This window comes from Electrophorus electricus, chromosome 1, assembly GCF_041902795.1.
Source record: "Electrophorus electricus isolate QZ-2024a chromosome 1, ASM4190279v1, whole genome shotgun sequence".
NCBI classification, from domain to species: Eukaryota; Metazoa; Chordata; class Actinopteri; order Gymnotiformes; family Gymnotidae; genus Electrophorus; species Electrophorus electricus.
Window position 1 is genome coordinate 34103750 of NC_137497.1, and position 21122 is coordinate 34124871.

Genomic DNA, 21122 nt, shown 5'->3' on the forward strand with positions numbered 1-21122 from the left:
TGTGTGTGTGTGTGTGTGTGTGTGTGTGTGTGTGTGAGTGCAGACTCTGTATAAGAGCAGTTCTCGGGGCGAGTGCTATGTGGTGGACTCGGAGGTGATCACATCGGGCATCCCGTACCAGGACTACTTCTACACCATACACAGATACTGCCTCACAGCCATCAGTAAACAGAAAAGCCGCCTCAGGTGACACACACACACACACACACACACACACATACACACACGCTGATGCTCAGAAAGCCATAGACCCAGCCACATGGTGTACTTCTGCTGTGGTTTTGATGATGATGGTGTTCTCACATCTTCGGGCGACCCAATCCCTGATTGCCATCACACCTGCACCCATCAGTCCCGCCTGCATATTAGTCATACTTACTAGTTCCCTCACTGATTACTCCACCATATAAACCTGGTTTTCCTTTGTCTCTTTTGTATTGTATTGTTTGTCTTGTGCCTGCATACCGAGCCTTCCGGTAAAGTTAACGATAGCACTAACGATTCCTGATTGTGTCTCGACCTGTTTTGTTTTGTCAAAGAATTTATGGAGTAGCATTTTGATACGTTTGCTCATTCTCACACTTGCCTAGCCTGTTCTCATGGGTTCCATCTTTTGGAGTAGAGTTTTGGTTCAGTTCATTCTCTATATGCCATGCACGTGGATCCCTTCCCACTAGCGTTTCGTTACAGGTGTCAAATGGCTATGTAGGGTAACGTGTGTGTGCATGTGTGTGTGTGTGTGTGTGTGTGTACGTGTGCGTGTGTGTGCATGCTGGCATGTGCAGGGTTTCGTCTGATATCTGCTACAGGAAGCAGCCGTGGAGCCTGGTGAAAGCTCTAATAGAGAAGAACACGTGGAGTGGCATAGAGGAATACTACAGACACATGGGTACACACACCACACACTTCTTGCACGTTCACCTCACAAACACAGTCAGGCTTTGCCAAGTCAATAGAAACAGCACAGGAGAAAAGTATTGGTTCTGGATATAACAGCATCCCCCACATGTTCATAGGTCCTCTCAGCTCCAGGAGCGCCGTTCAATGTGCTCTGACCCTTGTTGCATTTTGATGCCTTGTGCTTGTACTGAGCAGTGACAATGAAACTGTTCTTATTATAAAGCTAACAGTGCCTGGGGTCTGTCTGTCTGTAATTTGTTTTGGACGTGCAGAGGTGGAGGTGTGTAAGCTCGAGACACTGCTGCAGTCTGAGGTGTCTGTGGTTGGAGTGGGTGAAGCCGCCATTGCAGACACATCTAAGCTAGCCGCTGGCCTACGCAGACGCAAGCGAAACACGCGGCGCTCTTCCGAAAGAGAGGGGCCAGGGGGTGGAGCTGGAGAACGCGCTGATCGCGGACTTGCTGAGGAGAGAGAGCACAGAGATGCAGGTGAGCTGACAGAGGCAATAGATAGGTGAGATTCTGCGATTAGCTGGATTCATTGTCTTGTCACTGAGGTAAACCTCTAATGATAAAATGGGGAATTGCAGTGGGGTTTGGTTGTGGATATTATAATCTTGTTTATATTACACACTACACATTCAAAAAAGCAATTAGGTGTACAGTTGGCAAGGTACAGTTGATGGTGTCATGATGCGCTGCCCTCTAGTGGTGAAATGTGGAATTATGTGTTTTTTCAGGGGCACAGTACCTAAAGTTTGGAGACAGGTGGCGCGGAGCAGCCAGCAATAACAACATATCCACCATACTGCTCATCGTTAGCTTCATGTGAGTGTGTATGGGCGTGTGTGTGCGTGTGTGGGGGGGGGGGAGGTCAGGGGTGTGCACAGACGTTTTCTTTCTTATTGTTTACTGGACAATCTAGTAGAAGCCAGTCTAGAAGAAGCATATTCACTCACTCACAGATGAACAGACTGACTGACTGAGTCTAAATGTTGAAATGCACATGCACAATTGGTCTCTGCACATCTGTGCAGTAGCTAACTAACTAGTTAAGTATGTAGCCAAGTTAACAGTAGACAAAGTGGTTAGCAGAGAAGACAATGAACGCTGTTTCCTGTGAGGTGATGATGCTTTCTTCTCATCCTGTACAACATTGTTCTTATATTAATCGTGTAATTAGGTAAGCAGTTTTACATGTAAATTACAATCCAAGAATGTTCATTTGCACAAATGTTAGCTAGTTGTTTTGTTGTAGATTAAACTTTTGTTGTAGGTTAATATTTTACATTGCTGGCTTGTAAATGTGAGACATTTATAATTACATTAATGGCGTTAAAGATTACTCTAATTATTTAGAGTCCCTTGTGTTCAATTTTGTCCATTGCGAAAAACAAAGATACATTTTTGCTATTTAAGACTTGCAAGCATGTTCAGGCAGGCATGTTCAAGCCAATAGGAATGTTTATTAGCTAACAAGGTAACACAGAAGGCTGCCTACACTTAAACATATAAGCGGTTTCTCAAACATTGCTCTCAAGCATCAACATCTGCAACATTTGCTAACATTTACAAAGGAGTGTAATATTTTTCCACTGTAAAACAGCAGGACTCTGGGAAGTGAGATTTGTTTCTTAGCACTAAGACGCCAAAGGCCTCTCAAACACTGTGCTTCAGGGATATCAAAATGTTTCAGATATGGTACTGTTAAGACTTGCATGAAGAATGCTGTACATTGGCTGGCAGTCTGGAAAACCCGGCTTGCCTGGTTGTCTTGTTTTCGCTTTTTTTTTTTTACTTGCGTGCTTTTTAACCGCTACTTGGTGCATCTGTCTCTCCCCTCTCTCTTTCCTCTCCGTCTTTCCCTGGCTTTCCACGTTTCTTGCTGTGTGTAGGATCTGTATCAGGTACAGTATGCTTTATTTAGTATGCTGTTTATGGCTTTGTGTACGAAGCACTTTTGCTGTGTAGTCTCGTTCACATATCACAATGCCTGGTGGTTTCCAGTGCCATCCTGCAGACCCGGTGCTGGTGTTACACACACACACAGGTGCCCGCGTCCAGCCCAGGAGATCTTCAGTTCAAACATACCTGGCCCCTGTATTCATATGTGACTGAAGACCTTGATTAACCAGATCAGGCATCTTGGATTATGGTTGGAACTGAACTCTGCAGGGTGATAGATCTCCAGGAGTAGAGTTAGGCAGCCCAGCCAACTGTGGAGCACTATGACTCTAGGACTGGGAACCACTACTTCAGACCATACCATACTAATGCATTTATTTCATATATATATTGAAGTGGTGATGTTCTTCCTCTTGCAGTCTGGTGGTTTTGGTAGCGTTGAACATGATGCTGTTCTACAAGCTGTGGGCTCTGGAGCGGGCTGCTCACACACTGGAGACCTGGCACTCCTACTCGCTTTCTGACAGGTGCACAAGCCATCCACCTTAAAACAAACAGTACCTCACAGCACATGATCCCTTCAATACTACACACTACCACACACCACAGTCCAGCAGCATTCCACACATGCACCATCCCGAAACATCACCATCCAACACCACACATTGTTGCATGCCGCCACCACCAACAGTACTATTCCAAATTGCATTATTATATGCTAAAGACCACCATCCAATACCTGACTCTGTCAGTGGCTTAACTCTTTCTCCCTGTCTCTCTCTCTCTCTCCCCCTCTCTCTCTCTCTCACAGCCCTCTCCCTCAGTCTGCGGCTGAGTGGGCACAGGTTCTCCAGCTGCAGCGGCAGTTCCACCAAGCCCAGCTGGGCAAGTGGCAGCAGATCCTACAGTCCTCTGTTACTCTGCTCGACCAGGTGGGTGGGTGCACACACGTGCACGCGCACACACACACACACACACACACACACACACACACGCACAACCTTGTGGATGCAATCAGCACCCCCATTTAACAAAGTAATTTGATTACAAATAACATTATTGCAAATAAAATTACTCAGATGGGTGAAAAGTATAAAAATAAGAGAAAGTCCTTAGTGGCCAGTCATGGCGGACATCACGCAATAAAAACAAGGAGCTGAGTGGATGTTTCTCAGTGGCACTAGGTTTATTCTGTGATGTTCACATACTTTTTTTGGAGACTCCTGGTGTGTTGGTGCTGTTAGTACTCCCACCATGTTTTGATGATGACGATGACATTCATGTACGTGTGTGATTGAAGTCTGTTCCCTTTCCCTCTCTGCAGATGAAGCAGTCCCTGGAGAAGCTGCACAGTGGCATAATCCATCCGGAAGGGCTGCACGAGGCTGCAGCTGAGCCCCCGTACGCGGCCGCCTCCGAGACCTGCATGGAGCAGTGACAGTGTGCTCTCCACACACACACACACACACACACACACACACAGACAGAAAAACAAACTCCTCAGTCAGACTCTCTGTGGATGTGATGACATGCTAGACAGTGACATTTTCCTTCCTGCCAGGAGAGCTTCTGATTTGTGTCAGAGGGGCGGTCGCTACGTGGTTTAATCGCTGGGTAAAGTTAGCCGAGCGTCCTTTCTACTGTGTCTGAATGGCAATGGTGGCACTGTCTGAAAATCACTTCGGCACTAAAGCAATAACTGGAGTGTATGGCAACCAAGGTGTAGTCTGGATGAGTGCTCCCTCCACTCCTATTCCGCACCTCCACCTGAGCTTGACCTTGAAATTATTCTGTCCAGGCACTTTCTCTCCACAATGGGGAAGGGGTCTCGACAAAGGCTTCTTACAGATGACATTTTAAAATGGATGAGTGCATTTGCACGGGGCGCCCCAGCACATCTCAGTCCCTGAAACCGCACGTCTGCCTTGTGACTGAACTTTCAACACATTTTCTCTCTGGATGGGACCTGGAGACGTGACATTCCGGCAAGAAGAAGCGAGATGTCTGGATTCCTACTTCCATTTCTGCCCCTTTCCCTGATCCAGGAGAAGCAATCTGCCCACCCTTAACTTCTCTGGGCCCTTGTATGTGCACACATTAGTTCAATGTTTTCGGTTTTAGATGGAAGGGGCAGGTTCTCCTTTTCAGAGATTATTCCCAAATTTTGTTTTTGTGTCTCTATTTTAGGAGCTGAGTGGCCGAAACATAATCAAAACAGCTTCATAAAGGGCGTGTTTGACCATTACAGTATTTATTTCAGTAAACTTAAATGAGAAGTCTCGTCCTGTGTTGATGATTCTTTTTGAGTATTATGTTATGTTTTAGTCTCAAACATGGACCAATTAAGATCCAAGGGATGTGAACATGACTACCAGCTTTAGCAATAAATATGTGGGAGAAGAATGCAGTGACTGTTACAATGACATTAAGAAACAGGTGGATAAAAATGCAAAACTGCCCATTCTAAGTACATTCATGTCTTTAAATACACTGTTACACTTTCTACCACTGTTCACCCCTACCCCTTGCTCTGAATGTAATTTATTTTGTTACATGGACCCTGCATATGCGTAGATCAGAGTGTACAAGTAGAATTGGTCTGTCCTGTATTGAGTCATTATCTTCATGTATTATATTGGAACCAGACTTGAACCATTCAGGCTTACTGTACACTTGGCAAGTTGAAAATTAGACGCTGAGTCGTATATTTACTTGGGCTCTTCGGGTTGGACTGAGGGAGCAAGCCAAGCTCAAAGCCCGGATTAAACCAAGCATTTTACACTGTACTGCTGGGTTGCTTGCTTCCATCTGCCTCCAACATTTGATTGAACTTGTTTTGTATGTTTTTATCCATTGTTGTTTATTTATTTGTTTTTTTGCTGATGTCTGTTACTGCTGTTGCCTCTCCAGCCTGCTCTCCTACATTGTCTCTCATATTTCTTTCTTTTCCTCCTTTCTGTTTTTTGTCCTTGGAGTTCAGGCTGTGGTCCAGCTCCTCATGTCTGCTGATCTGCTGTTCTATTTATTTGGGTTGTGGGGAGGGCTGATTTTACTGTGAAGGTCTGATTGTAAAAGTGACATCACAAAAAAAAAGAATTGAGGGAATTTAAGTGTGGGTTATTTCTGCATATGCATAATGTGTGAGTGTGTGTGTATGAGAGTATTTTTTTTTTTGGGGGGGGGGGGGGGGTAGGGGAGAGAGTTGGGTTTGTGTGTTCTTTCAAAAGTAACAAAAACTAGTGTATAATGTCCTCACTTGCTTTTATGCATTTGATGATTTCCAGTCTGGGGAACCCAGGCAATATCAAACATCCATCTGGGTGACAGTAAAACAGCTTGAAACAATTCTTCTGATTATTGTTATAAATGAATGTAGCTCAATTACGATCACCACATTTTTTACACCTAATTATGTACCAAGCTGTATCAGTGGATAAAGTGCATAAGAATATTTATTTATTTCATCTGTTTTGAAAACAAATTAACATAACTATCAGTTAGATCCCAAGAAATAAACATAACATGCAATCACACATTTTCATTACTTCATTTATTTATTATACTTCATATCTTTTTGGCAAGCAACATTTTGACTTATACATGGAGTCTCTTAGTAATATTAGCACTCAAACAAGCTAATATGTTAAATGAGTATGCCACTCAGTAATGCTGACCTTGCTAGTGATTGACAGCAGGGCTAAGTCCCTTATGCAAACAAGACCATGCCACTATGCATGTAATATTTCATTCATTTTCAGCAATTTTAGCATTTTGAATGATGTGCTCCCTTAAAAGGATAAACAAGTGATATGCAGTCAGTAATGTGGATGAGAATGGTGGAGTTCTCAACGTGGTAAGAGGAAGAGGTGTGTTTAATAATAGGTGCTTATATCATTACCACTAAGAGACTAGAGGCATAACTTCAATGTTAATTACTATCATTTATGGAAAATAACTAACATGCAGTAAAAATCTACTCATAAAACAATCAATTACGTAAAATTCTGAAAGGTACTGGAATCGGTATTTAAAAGTCTTGAGATTTTCATTGTGAGCACAGTTATAAAACCCTTCTCTGGTATGTGGAGGAGGGGGGAAAGGCAGTTAGACGTTGGCAGTGTTATGCTGCCCCCTGTAGTTTCTGACAGGAATTGGCGATCAAGGGGTAAGGGGAAATAATATGGTCCTTTTTAGCTACTTCTCAGGTAAGTTTATATTCTTACTTTTCTTGTTGGAATGTCATGCAGAAATAGTAAAAGGCTTGCATACTCTTTTGTTAGAGGCAGCACAGCCTGGCAGTTTTGATTTCAAATTTCACTGAAATTCAAAATATCGTGCAGCCCTTCGTCCTTCATTTTGGCATGATGGAGCGTTTGGGAAGCTTTTCGATGGCTACAATATTAACTGTTGGACAGTTATTTAAGATCGTGGCACAAGAACACCATGACCAAGTCGCAATACCCTTTTGCAATGAAAAGAGAACTGTGGTCATGTTGGTTTAACTACACTTGAAAGTACTTTAGCTTGAATGCATATATATATATAGAAAACGCTATTCAGGGAAGTCGTCTGTTTTCACCTTATACTAATCAGCAACCTCACAAGCCTCGCGTCCCTTTCATGTAGGCCTAGAATGCTTTACGCTAATCGCTCAATAAAGGCGAATTTGTTCCAAGTCACGTGCTACTTTAAAATCTACAATATTCCTGTTTTAGAACGCCATCGTTTATCGGTCACCCTGCACAGTGTTGATCGCTATTGAACCTACAAGAAGCAAGCGGGGACCACTGAGCGTTTCAGTTCAACTATGGTAAAGACCAATACTGATATCCCTTTCAGTTCATAAAAGCTAGCTGCGCTCTGTCGTGCATTCTAAATGGCAGTGCTAGATGCTAATCTGCAGCGTTCGTTTTCTTTCATTGACATGTAGCCTGCACTGGTGTCTCAGATTTAACGCAATTTACAGACTTCAGATACCCCTTTAAAGATGTGAGAAGGAGAAGAAATTAGACTGAGGTTCGCCGCAGTATGCCTGCTGTTAACGTTGGTATGTCGGGTCTGTTCCGTTAATCATGCTGTACGTGACCTGGTCACTACTGACACCGCCACCCGAGCTACTACGGATGAGGCAGATCGATCCATTACCCAAATTACCAGTCTCATTACGCTTTCAGTCACAGACTGATCTGAACATCCTCACTCACATTTCATCTAGTGGCTAATGACACTTAATTTTCCTGTTCATTATATTGTGTATTTAAAGTAATTTTATATCATAACCTAAAATGTGTGTGTGTATATATATATATATATATATATATATATATATATATATATATATATATATATATATAATTTATTTATTTTTTTTACCCTCTTTTTATATTAATGTTCTCATTTCTGATGGCCAGTGGCTCACTGGTAAATTATAACTTGCATATAAAGCATATTTTGACTGGAAAAAAAGAAAACAAAAATATTAGAATACATATATACATGTTATGCTCAATACAAATTATAATGTTTAAAGTTATACATTTATTCATGCTATATTTGATCCCCCTTGCAGTGCACTGATTCCTTACTACAGAGATTGTAAAAGTCCATACCTCAACACAGTTACAGAGCTTTCGGTGAAATAAAACACGGTCGTGAGGAATTGTGCTTTGTGACCGTCTTTGACAGTCTTTGTGATGAGAGCAGGGTGGTGGTTTGGAGGGGCAGGCTGGAGACCAGATGACTGTTACAGCAGAGCCTGCCAATGTGATGGACCTCGGGGAGCAGGAATAAGCTCGATGCTTCAGGGGTGAAGTTTGAGAGGGGGTTTGGCTCTGAAAAATCAAACCAAGGCCAATTAGTTAAAGCCCATTACATTTACCGAGCACACTCAAGAAGAGGAAAGGAAAAAATGAAGATGTAAAAAGTCCAGTCAGAAACTCCTGTCAGCTGGCAGTGTAGTGTTGGGTGCTTTTAAAATGGGCTTAATAAATAAAGATTGCAGACAGTAAAATGCAGCACAGTTCTGAGCCAGATGTGGTGCTATTTTGGCAATTCCTGATCAAGGCTTTAAGAAAAAGAAGCCTCGGGGATGGATGGGGGTGTTCATAAACCCACCTGTGTTATTCTGCTACTGCCACACCTGTGCAGTTATCTTTGCTCTCGGAGGCTATAGCTAAATACTCAGCCCTGAGAGAGAGGGACCAGACAGGAAGGAATGAAGGGAAGGGAGAAAATCAGGAGAGAAGCAGACAGACATGTGGCATACCACCAAGTGAACATGCACGTGTAAAATATTCGATTATGGAACAGAAAGAAGATTTGTGCGTGTGTGCGCGTGTATGTGAGAAAGGGAGGGAGGAAGTTGACCCTGGAGTGTTTTTTAGTAGTCTGAAGTGTTACTCACGCGCTCTCCCTCAGAGCCTCCTCCCCTGCGGCTGCTATCTTCCTGTAGCAGTAGACCATCTCCACCAACAGCCAGAGCTGCAGTCCAATGATCGACACGTACATCATCACCTCCGACAGGATGGACGCCGTGCCGCGAGTCGCTACACACAGAGACAAGTTAGACCTCAGGCTTCTGTGATACTGAGGATATCGACTGATGTTTCAGTGTTTTAGAGATATATAGAAATTTGTGTTCGGGTCATGCTGTGCTGTATACCACTTGAGTTATTAGTACTATAGGAATGTAAAAAGTAAGACAAATGCTTCTGTGTATTACATAATCTTGTATCTGGTGTAGTGCAATATCATCTCTCAACCAAAGGGTCAAAGGGTCCTTTTTATCTACAGATAGATGGCACCGCAATCCCCCTGAATCAGCCCAACCTCAACGCATATCTGTGCAGTGAAGTATCAGTGACGTTAATGTATTACTGTTCTTTCTGTTCTTCCATTAAGAGGAGATGTATAAACCACCAGCCCCCTGGGTCCCCCAGCCTCCCGCCCCATCATGGGCTCTTGCACACGCCCTTTATTTTCCCGGGTCCAACTTCACCTATGCCACAATTTACTATTAGCCACTGGCCTTTTATTGAGCCACTCTTTTATCACTGGTCAATTTCTGCCCACATAACCACTGCTGGACGAAGACAAAGGTCACTCCCAAGTAGAGGCTGGTCCATCATCCAGAAACATATAGAGAATATATGTTATCAGTAATTTGAGTGGTGAGTGAATATCAATGAAACATTAACTTTCAAAGAAGAGCTGATTTCTGATGAAAAATTAAATGAACTAAATGAAGTACATGCGTAAGCATGTAAGTGGTAATGCTCACCAGGATAAATTTACCTGAATGGTGGCTGTTTTATACAACGATTACCTGTAGATTTATAAGCAGTTGTTTGCTAGTCAAGGCTACTCAGAGAGAGATGAAAGCCTGTTGCCTTGGAAACACTTTACTTTCATGACACAAAAATGTGTCCTTGCTTCCTGTGTTATTGCTTTTGACATCCGGTTAGGATGTTCTGTTGGATGCGGTCATGAATCTATGTTCAAGCTTTTTCTCTCTTCTAACACGGTTTTGTGTTTGGTTGTGACAGCATGCAGTAACCTCATCCACCCTCACTCACCCTTAGGCACCACATTAAGGGTGATGGTCTTGTTGATGTTGGTGCGGAACTCGTAGTAGTTAAAGGTGAGCGTTCGGTCAAAGTAGCAGCGGTAGGTGCCTGTATCGTTCAAGGTTACATTGAGGATGTAGATGGAGCCGTCCTGCAGGTCGAACGTGTTCTTGCTGCCCATCCAGTTGAGGCGGTCCAGGAAGCGTTCGTCATTAACCATGCCCGTCATATCAATATAACTATAGATCTGCATCACAAATGGACCAGACAAGAGTGCAACATTCACATGATGCAGGGACAATCCTAAAGCACACTTTTTTGGCTATTCCATTGCAGCCCTATTGTCTACAGAGCTGTTCTAGTTTGCCAAGCCTGCTAACAGCAACATGATTTTACTAAGTAGGATCCTTTCTTAGATAAAGGGGCTATTCGTAAGTGGTGGAGCTCGGAAGAGTTGGAGCACAGAACTGCAGACACTAAGCCCTTAATTCAATAGCCCTGTTCTATGCTGCCTTGAACTCTTATTCAATACTCCTTGGTCATACTCAAGGTTCAAGAAATCCTGATTTTTATTTTTTTTTCCTCAATGTTTATTATGCATCATGTTGCAATGAGGATGGTGATTTTCATTTGGAGAGCTAAACGACTGTGCAGATAAACAGATCTTGGTCAGTGGCTTTTGTTGATGCTGCACTGTTTGAGAAATAACAAGAGTGCTTAAAGTAGTGTCGAGTTCTTATTGAGTTCACTTTGAATACTCCTTCAATGTGAACACACTTGCAATCATTAAACAAATCTGCTCAGAGAAATGGAATGCACACATTTTGTGAAATTACCACCAGGGAGGTTGCTAATTCTCCAAACTTACATAATACAGCTTTAAAGGAATACTTAACCCAAAACACTATAAAGGCTAACAAAGCTTGGGTGTGATTGCAAGGCAGCTAGCACTATCCAAATGAGATCATTCTAAGCAATGTCATTCATTGCTAGACTTTATCAGACTCTAATATTGCTTTCTTTAAAGCTCCTGTCAGGGATGAATGCAGTAGCACCATGCTTGCCTCAGTATTAGCCCTGAGCTAACCGTAAATGTGGTCAATGATTTTTCATTCCATGTTTCACTGTGTTCCTGCTGACTACAACACTGCTAACGTCAACAGTTGGCAGTTAACAGAGATTCCTTTTTTGGGTCTTCACAGGTGGTGTCCTGGCTTGGCTGGGTTAATTCCAGATTTGCAGCCATAAGGAAGACATGCAGGAAAAACTGTATGCCATGAAAAATGCATGATACCTGGCCTCCTGCTCTCTCATGATAAGTGTATTGCATCCATTTCACTGCAAAAGGTGCTCTCTGCTACCTCCTCTTTTATCCAGCTTCTCTTACTGAAAACCTGCTGCAAGTCTTTTTGGGGGCGTCACTGAATTAAAATCCCCACACATACACACGCACGTACACATATTGTGATTTGTGTATATGAAAATCATATACACCAGTGTGTCTGATATGCAAACAGATCAGTATAAATTCACATATGAGTGCACAGTTTGAGCACATAACAATTAACTGCCTTTCTGTGTACAAAAATATTTTATTTTGATGCGTTGTTGTACAATATCTAAATGTAAACACAGCCGAGGTCTGTGGAAGCTCTCCATTAAAGCAAACGCAGGCAGTTTTAAAACTTGCCTGGGGTCCACATCATACTCACGTGGCTAAACTCGCTCTCCCCTTTGGCCATGAACCACCAGTCCACGGTGGCTGAGGCCTGCACTTCCCCCCGCATTTTACAGGAGATGCATCCCAGTTTGAAGCCGTGGCCCACGACTGCTTCCGTGTCCGAATCCACCTCCACACATGCCCCGTTGCTGAGCCGGCCTATAGAAGGAGGACGTGCCACAGTCAACGCATGGTTTTGTTTGCTGTTGTTTTTCCTAATCACTTACTAAAGTGCTCTATGTCTCTATCAAACTATTGGTGATCCCCATTCATTATTTCTACTCTCCGTAATATTTGAGCTTGCAGGCATTATTATGATTATAGCCAGGTAGATGAGTTAGTTTGTTTTTTTGTTGTTGTTGTTGTTGTTGTCTGTTTGTTTGTTGACGTGCGTGCTCCTGTCACTCGGATTGGTGCATGCTGGCATTTTTTCGTCCAAGGCAGAGCATTTGTCTTGCGTAGTTTATTTCCACTCATAATATCAACTGATATTCCCTGATATATGCTAGTCCAAATCGCTTATTCATCACATAGATGAGACATTATTGGCAGATTTCCTTTGCCAGGGGCCAGACTATGCAGGAAGAGTCACTTACCTTCTTCCTTACAGTCTGGACTCACTAACCATTAAACATTTATTTACCTACTTTCATGGCCAGGTTTCTGACTGGTCAGGAGCCTTGTAACTTACATAAGACTTACATAAGACACATATGTGGCAGGATAGCATCTATTATTGCCTATTGGGTGACCATGGAATGGATGTAGTTGGTCAGGTTTCTACCAGTTAGGTTCCCTTTCATTATAATATGGTAGGGAGGGAAACTTTGGAGGGAATCCAGACTGTAAGGCCGCTGTCACAGTCAGGGCCCCGGCAGGTTTTTCTAGACTGAACCATTATTCTTGCCAGGGGATTTTGAGGGGAAATAAATCATCAGCAGTGAGTGATGCTGGTCCACATCCTTCTGCAACCCGCCTGCTACTTTACTCAGCTACTAGATATATAGCTACTCATATATAGATGCAGATGTCTATATATGCCATCAAGATTGCATACGCCAGCCAAGAGGAACACACCTGCACCTCCAGGTGTCTCCCTCTCTGTCTGCACCCTGCAGATCCCATCTGAATCGCTCTCAACCAATCATCCTGTGTGCTACCTTCAACCTCTCACCTCTGGAGGAGGGTTTCGTTCAGGCAGAATGGAGGGTTGAGGGACAGACCACACAATTGCACACAACGTCAGTGAGTGAGAGCACAGGGTCTCATAAACCAGTACAATCACAGCGACTGCAGATGGTACGCTAGAGCCGTCCTCTATGGTGCTGCAAAGTAACCGCAGCAGATTTTTCACTTAAGAGCACCTCTATGCTGCCTCTAGGAGTTTTTGCGAAGGATCAGTGCAGTGGCTCTTGATGGCTATTAGCAGGGAGGGAAAGAGAGTAATGAAGAGAAACATGGGCACACTTGCCACGTCAGGACAGGAGGCAGGGAGAGGGAGAAGAAAAACAGGAAGAGAAAAAGAAGAGAGTGTTAACGAGCGATCTGCAGTTACAGCCACCAAATGGACTGGGGAAGAAAGTCCCAGGGCAAATGCTTGAATACTGTGATTACCAGAGAAGCTTGGATACCATGTGACCCCTGCCATTGGTCATTCATTAATTATTAGGAGTATTAGCAAGTGTGTAATGTTCTAATGTTCACTGAAGCACTGTGGAGTGGAGGAAGGGGAGGCAGAGACATCATCATTATTGCACAATCACACATACAATTTATGTACATCGCAAATCTGCAAGGAAATAACTGGAATGTCTCCTGATGGAGGAGAGATTTTCTTTGGCTATGCTTCAAATATGCTTTAAATATGCTTCAAACACACAGGTCAAAATAAAAAGATGACTCAGTTAAATGACAAGACGCAGAATAAAACAGGAACAGGGAGACAGACAGACATACAAATCACTTTGAGGAGACAGAAATAAATTTCTTGCTTACTGGGAGCTTGGAATGGACATCTGTTAAGTTGCTTTGTGATGATGGCTGTTGTGAAAAGCGCTTTAAAAATAAATATAAATAAATTTGACTTATCGTTTACATGACAGATGTCTTGCAAAACCTAGCCTTGGGCTTCCACCTACCCTCACAACTGAATTAACCCAAGCATTAGAGTGCCATTACATAAGGCTCCTTTTGTGGGGATTATGTTTTACTGTTTATCACCTGAAAGGCAGATCAAGTACCACAATGAGTTCAATCCACACTTCAGTTTCAGTAGTCAAGGCCTGGCTCAATGGCCTTTTAAACTAATGCACCACGAGAAAGGTCCACTGATAGAGGTTAGTTGTATTGACCGAGGAAAGAAATAAGCCATGCATAGCTGAATTTGTGCTGTTGTCAAGAGAACAGGTGTGAACACCAGACACACAGCTGTTTCCATACCTGCCTCACCAGCCTTATGCAGTTAATGTACACACTCTGGCATCCTGGGAAATGGGAATCATCTGTGAGGTTTCCCCAGAAGCTCATCCCCGGGGAGCAGACTTTCCACAGAAACAAAAGCTCTTTATAAGCCGTCCCATGTGTATGATCTTGTTTGTCTTCAGCTCTGCATTCCACCAAGAGCAGGAGAAAGGCACACTTCTGAAGTAGTCCTCAGAGGGGCCCATTCATCTCTCTCCCTATCTCTGTGTTTTGAATGCACTTCACTGTAGAATATCTGCCAATCTGTGTCAACGAACAGACATCGCTTGTGACTGCAACGGCCTTGGTGACACGTCATGTTCCCACCCCCGAGTCATCAAAAGAAAATCTCACAAACTGCAGCCAGCCCCTCTCTCTGTATGGGGTGTTATACTTACTCATAAGTATTAAATATGGTAAAATATTTATGTGGGAGAAAAGACTGTGTTATGGTATTTTGCTCATGACTTTTACCTTAAATTGCAATGTCTCTTTAATATTTTACTGGTGAGAGATGACCCTTTATTTTTCCTTGTCTGCCATTGTACAGATTTAGCAGGCATGTTCTCCATCACTTCCCTGTCCTCTTTCTCACACACACTCACTCACTCACTCACTTTCTCACACACATACACACAAACACCCCACTGTTTCACAGATGAAGCAGTGTGCATGAACCTGCGTCACTGCAGACTAAAGATGGAAGGACGTTCTGCTGGAAATCTGGAAAGCTCTGAACACAACAACTCTCCCTCCTCATTGGTCTGCTTGTCTCCTGGTGGCTCTGTCACTTCACTGTTCTTCCAGGTGCTGCTGATCCAGTTTTCTTTCTAACTCTGCAGCCCTGAGTATTGGGTCACCTGACTACATAAAAAAAGGCTACTGAAAAATCAAAGTTTGGTACACTGTATTTATGTTCGTCAGTGAAGCAACGCAAGCCACCAATATCATCCTGTCTGTCTCACTTAGCTGCTTTCTTCTGCCTAGGTTTCCATGACCTCTCAGCCCAGCTCCGGCTCCTCTAATGCATCAGTTTTTCCCTTCTCACAGTCCCTCTGCAAATGCCCTTCAGCACTACGGAGCACAGATGTACTGTTAGAGAAGGCAAAAATGCACACCTACACTACCAAAAATCCTACTGCCCCCCCCAATCACACATACATCTGCACTTAGAGCATTGCCACACTATGCCAAGATGCTCGCTAAATCACCTGCTGTCAAGAGCAGGTTCCGCTGTAGCCCAGGTTCCGCTGACTAAACTGTGTGATCAGGTGACACAAAGCTTTTGGCTCTTTTATTGGCAGAAAAGCACACCACACGTATGCACAATTGCTGCCCATAAGCTGGTTTTACAGAGTGAAATGCAATGAACATCCCACGTTACACACCCTTTATGAATAGTGGATTAATGATGCTATTATTTTCATCGTGCATTATTCACAGAATTGTTGCTGTGTTTGGTGCAAGTTTAGTTCTATATGTGCTGTAATGTAACAGCTCTCCACATTCTGCTCCACCCTTCTTTCCATCTCTACAAAGCCTCCCATATGCAAGTTTTTCACATAATTTGTAATTATTTAATTAATATGAATAGGCTCTATGAATAGGTTCATATATACCATAGCTATTTGTGCTTTAAACCACATTGTCATTAACATAAACATTTTAGCTGATCACGTTACCAGTTGGGGGTACACACTGAAACCCTGACTCCAAAAAAGGACCCTGGTTTTTAACAACTGCTGACACATCTTGGAATCCCACAGCTCCACTACAGCTCAATATCTTCTTTTCCCAGTTTATGTAGTACATCTCCAGGGATTCTTTGATATGTACTGGCTGAATTGCTAAATACAATTTTACAACTTAGCCCATGTTTAAGGCAGCCAACTGTTTTACCGTACTAATCAGAAAACATATTCGCTGGAACAGTCTAGCTGGAATACCAAACAGTCCCAGGACATACTAGACTCTTTATTTTGAGGATCATACTCAAGCACTAAACAATTTGACTACCCCATTGGTAGTTACAGAATGGCATCATTGAGTGGCATATCAATAAACCCCTCTTTGTTTTAAAACGCAGTTGCCAATGACGTCTTGATTCGCTGCTGCTGTTTTGGAAAGTCACTGTCATCCTCTTAGAAAGAGTCTCACGCTGTGGCAAGTATGCATTTCACTACCTCCAACAATCCAAGAGATATCCAGTATTTGTGGAGATATCCAGTACTTGTGGAGATATCCAGTACTTGTGGAGATATCCAGTACTTGTGGAGCTATCCAGTAGTTCTGGAGATATCCAGTACTTGTGGAGATATCCAGTAGTTCTGGAGATATCCAATACTTGTGCTAATATTACTTCACACACTAAGCACCCAGTAAATATTGACCGTGGCTGTCTCTCAGTTGCAGCGCAGCCATTTAGAGAGCTCTTTGCTGACTGCCAGTCTGTCTTCATAGCTGTTCTGATTTTTGAAGGCTGAGAGCGCCAAGGACAGCAATGAAACAGCTTCAGTTTGAAGCTGCTGGATATTGCAGGATGGTTTGAGACCACGCGATGCACTCTAAACCACACAGACAGATGCTGTGGGTGCAAAGTGCTTTTCTTTTTTCATTCATCCACTCTTTTGCTACCCCTCTCACTTTCTTTTCACCCCCTCCCCCAGCTATCTCTCATTTATCTCTCTCCTCTCTCTTTCCAACCATATCTTATCCCACCTTCTTCCTCATCCCACCTAGCTGTTTTTCATTCTCTCCCCCTAACTGCGCACATGTATAGCTGTGTGTCTGCCAGTCAATACTCTCTCTTATCAGAATACATTTGTCTCAGATGGGGCCTACTGTCTTTAAAAACATACAAATCAATAAACATTTTACATTGCCATGTGAGGCAACTTTTGCTATCACGTCTGGTGGTAAACAACAGTCTTAATTATCTGGCATCCACTCTCTTCTTGTTCTCTAGTAGCACTCTTAACCTCACCTGCTTCGTCTTTGTAAATGGGAGATGTTATGTGGACTTTGTTATGGTGCATAGTGTATGATATCACAGAATGCTCATAAGCAAGAGGGAACAGGTGAAGTTCATCTTGAAATAAGTTCCCCCATTCAGTTTAGAAAATATCTGTGGAATAGCACATCAGATTTATATTAGATAATCCATTTGGAATTAGGGACCTTACTGCCTATCGTTTCATAATCTGTAAGAAGTGCCTTATGCAATGTGTCCAACATAAGGCACGCTGAGGGCCTGGCTACGATGTGTAATCTGGGACATTTTTCACTGAAGCATAGCTCACAACACCTGTTTCCAGACAGGAAATTGACTTTTTTTCTTTACTGTGCTACTTACTTCAGCGCACTTAATTTCTGTGAGAACTGGTAGACATATAGACTAGAAAACCACCATCAGTGCCCAACAGCATTATCTAGTAAAAGGTAAAAGCCGGACTCACTTCCCCACCTACCCAATTCCATGGGAAGGGTCCCAGTTTTCACTGCATTCATCTAGTGTTCTCCAAAGGGACAACAGTTATTGGTTAATGGGGAATCGCTCTTAAGATAATGTAAATCCACATGTTTAGTGTGGGAATGCAGGAATGACAGTCTAAGATTTCGTTGGGAAGGACCTGCAGACGTTCTGGTTTGGAAAATCTTCCTATTTCTAAGGTTTCAGTGTGCTGTGCAGCTTTCCAGACACATCCACTCATTTACCAACCAGCTTGTGTCTCAATCTTATTACCCATCCAGCTGATTCAGGTTTTTACTGAGCAATCTTCAGAATACACGCACAGAGTCACACAAAAGCACAAAGGCAACACACAGCACCAGAAATGTGACAGAGCTAGGTGATAAACTGATTTACCTTGAACACTTAACCAATGTATCCTAAAGAACAAAGCTCAAACAAAGCAACATTGTCAGCACTGAAACTGCACATAACCAACCCCCCCCCCCCCGCAATGAGGATGGTGTCCTGACCTGAATGGTGAGACAGAAGACAGACAGAGATAAACAGATAGATGTAGTGTGCAATATGTCTCCAGCATGCTACGCTGTAAACATGACAGACGGCGTGTCACTCACCCTGCATCACACACAGCACCACCGGCATCCACAGCAGCTGCACTGCCGACATCTTCACTGAGGAGTTGTGTCCCTTTTGCGTCTCAAGCACACAACCACACTCTCACACACACACTCCCAACACGCTGCTGCTGTAGACCAGGGGGCCTTTGTGGGTGGCCCCAACCCCACCCCTGATGCGGAGTGGGTACACCGGGATGCTCCTAGTCTGGTGACTTCACTAGAGCCTTCCGCTCCTCTCCTCCTCGCTCCGTTCCGGGGATGCGTGTCCACGGTGTCACCACACGGAGTGTTGTGTTGGGAACGAGGGTGCCCAAGGTGCCAGAAGCAGATCTCAGGCAGGAACTGTTCGCAGAATCCTTGTTCAACTCTTTAATCCAGAGACAAACATGTGTGTCTGCGCTGATGCAAATCGCTTTAAGCCAAACTGCCACTCTGGTGCATGTCAGTACTGCTTTTTGTAAATACAAAATATCCTCTGATTGAAACTTGATCTACCATCTCACATTCACATTTATTTTATAACTGACTTTCCTTTCATTCCATTTGTTATGGAAGACTTGAATTTGAGGTTTGTGTGCTAAGAAAAAAAAACTATACTGAAAATGAATTAGTGCATATCGTGGAAGACAACTGATCTAAACCACAAGGGATCTGACTGTGAAACAGTTACAAAGGAAGCTGAGCAACCTGAGAAAAAGACATTTCAGTGAAATAGCACAGTGATTTAAATTTAAAATGGACAATGGAAGCATGCATTTCATATAGGAGTCTGTCTCTTTGGTTTATGTGTACATTCCCATAAAGTAAATTAATGCTTATTGCTGAAATATCTTGGTATGTTATTGCTATATGAAATGTATGTCATGCCACTGTGAACTACATAAGTTACCCAAGACAGGTTCTTCTGACCAAACTTAAAGATTACAGACTGTGTCAGTTAAATGTCATAAATGTCAGCAAAAGTGGTAACTTGATAGACATGCAATGAATAGCAATCATCTCACACCTGAATAATAAATATTATTTTCTCTCGTCAAGACACTCGTCGATGTTTATAGATTTTAAGAAAGGTATGAAATCGTCTGTTCAGACAGTAAGACTACGTAGGGTTCTAACACCTCTGCAGCCCCGGGTCGTTATTCTTTGTACCATATGGTCATATTTTGTTACCATTTGCCAAACGTCTGTATGCGCTATATACAAACAAATGGATCATATGTCTAGCAGCGACTGATGATTCACAAAATATGCTTCCCTTATATACTTCCCAGATCGTTTGCAGGTAAATTCTGAAAACGTTCATATGTTAATAGCTGTAAATAAGGGGGAATATATTTTGGGCAATTTAAGTCATCCAAGACTACATTCCAAAGTCACTTACAAAAAACTGTTTGTTTGCAAGCAAAAACATTAGACCAATGTTGCTACAACGGTGTTTTGTTGAGGTGGCCAGATGAAGCAAATAAGAACGCATGCAATACTGTATCTCAAGCAATTCCAGTGTGGCCTTTCTAAATTCTAACAGTTTGTGTCTTAATTTTTCTGCCTACCGTGACCAATTAGCATCTGTATTTGTCACGGAATAACAGTCCCCTTCCTCTGAATCGTTCTTCGTCAGATTTTTGTTGGATTTGTGATCTCCATTTGTATGATCCAAACCCCGCTCCTGGGTGGAAAGTCACTCCGTTCGCAGACTTAAATCATTCCGCCAGTCACGCCGGCCAGCCGGGTGGATTACCTAGGCTGCCGTATCATGCAAATTAACGCAGACACGGGTGCTCGAGCTCTCTTCATAAATTCGTGAATAAAATTTTCATTCAAACAAAACCAAAATCTTCTTGAATAAGGTCGACACGCGTAATTCCAAAAAAGCTGACGAGTGGGCGAAATCACATGGTCTGAAGGAAAGGATGCAGCGCTGACCAGGCTGTGGGATAGGGGACGTAGGAGAGACACAGAAGAAGGGTGCGGGAGGGAGGAGTGATGCATTGCAGTAGTGAGATGGAAAGCAGAGGTGTTGGGCGCCGAGATAAAAACCCTGTATTATGACTAAGTGTAGTGCTACAATTAGACGTCATTGTAGCAACGTCCGACCGACAGCCTATACAGCAATAGAAACTATACCCATTTACTATGATTTTTTTAATTACATATATTTTGACTTCTAGAGCTTCTACTCCGTTGCTACACCCACGCAATGCCAAAGTCGTAGTCTATCCAACACTGGATGAAAGACACTTTATTATTATGCTATTATTATAAGACTATTAGATATGTTTTTCGAACATACACCCCTGACAAAAGGAAGGTACGGGTCACGTTAAATTCTTTAAGATCAATCCTTTCTTATTCTGGCTTTATTTCTATCTCGCGCGCGCACCAGACATTACAACACGTTTAGATTCGTTTTTTTCTTCTTCTGCGTACAAATTACGGCGACGAAAGCCGAAGCCATTTCGAACATATGTACATGGCCCACAAATA

The 21122-nt window shown here is 42.9% G+C and overlaps 2 protein-coding genes across 8 annotated transcripts in view; one reads left to right on the forward strand and one right to left on the reverse strand.

Moving 5' to 3' along the window:
• gramd1a (GRAM domain containing 1A) overlaps nucleotides 1-6149 on the forward strand; it is a 30893-nt gene extending 24744 nt beyond the window's left edge. For all 6 annotated transcript variants that reach the window (XM_081716494.1, XM_081716498.1, XM_081716503.1 and 3 more), the window contains 7 exons: nucleotides 44-186; nucleotides 786-889; nucleotides 1173-1388; nucleotides 1640-1727; nucleotides 3224-3331; nucleotides 3616-3736; nucleotides 4129-6149. In XM_081716494.1, coding sequence (XP_081572620.1) covers nucleotides 44-186; nucleotides 786-889; nucleotides 1173-1388; nucleotides 1640-1727; nucleotides 3224-3331; nucleotides 3616-3736; nucleotides 4129-4242 — 894 coding nt within the window. In that variant the 3' untranslated portion in view covers nucleotides 4243-6149. The remainder of the gene's footprint in view (nucleotides 1-43; nucleotides 187-785; nucleotides 890-1172; nucleotides 1389-1639; nucleotides 1728-3223; nucleotides 3332-3615; nucleotides 3737-4128) is intronic.
• A 186-nt stretch (nucleotides 6150-6335) lies between these two features.
• On the reverse strand, nucleotides 6336-20586 carry scn1ba (sodium channel, voltage-gated, type I, beta a). Of its 2 annotated transcripts, XM_027005311.3 has the most exons (7): nucleotides 20189-20586; nucleotides 18636-19005; nucleotides 12082-12248; nucleotides 10379-10616; nucleotides 9208-9349; nucleotides 8919-8990; nucleotides 6336-8635 (listed from the first exon to the last, which is right to left on the reverse strand). In XM_027005311.3, exons 2-6 carry the CDS (start codon nucleotides 18685-18687, stop codon nucleotides 8924-8926), a joined length of 666 nt encoding a protein of 221 aa, XP_026861112.2. In that variant the 5' UTR covers nucleotides 18688-19005; nucleotides 20189-20586; the 3' UTR covers nucleotides 6336-8635; nucleotides 8919-8923. The 2 variants fall into 2 exon arrangements, with proteins under 2 accessions (XP_026861112.2, XP_026861113.2); XM_027005312.3 differs by lacking the exon at nucleotides 8919-8990 and having other exon boundaries at nucleotides 18636-20586.
• Nucleotides 20587-21122: the final 536 nt, after the last annotated feature.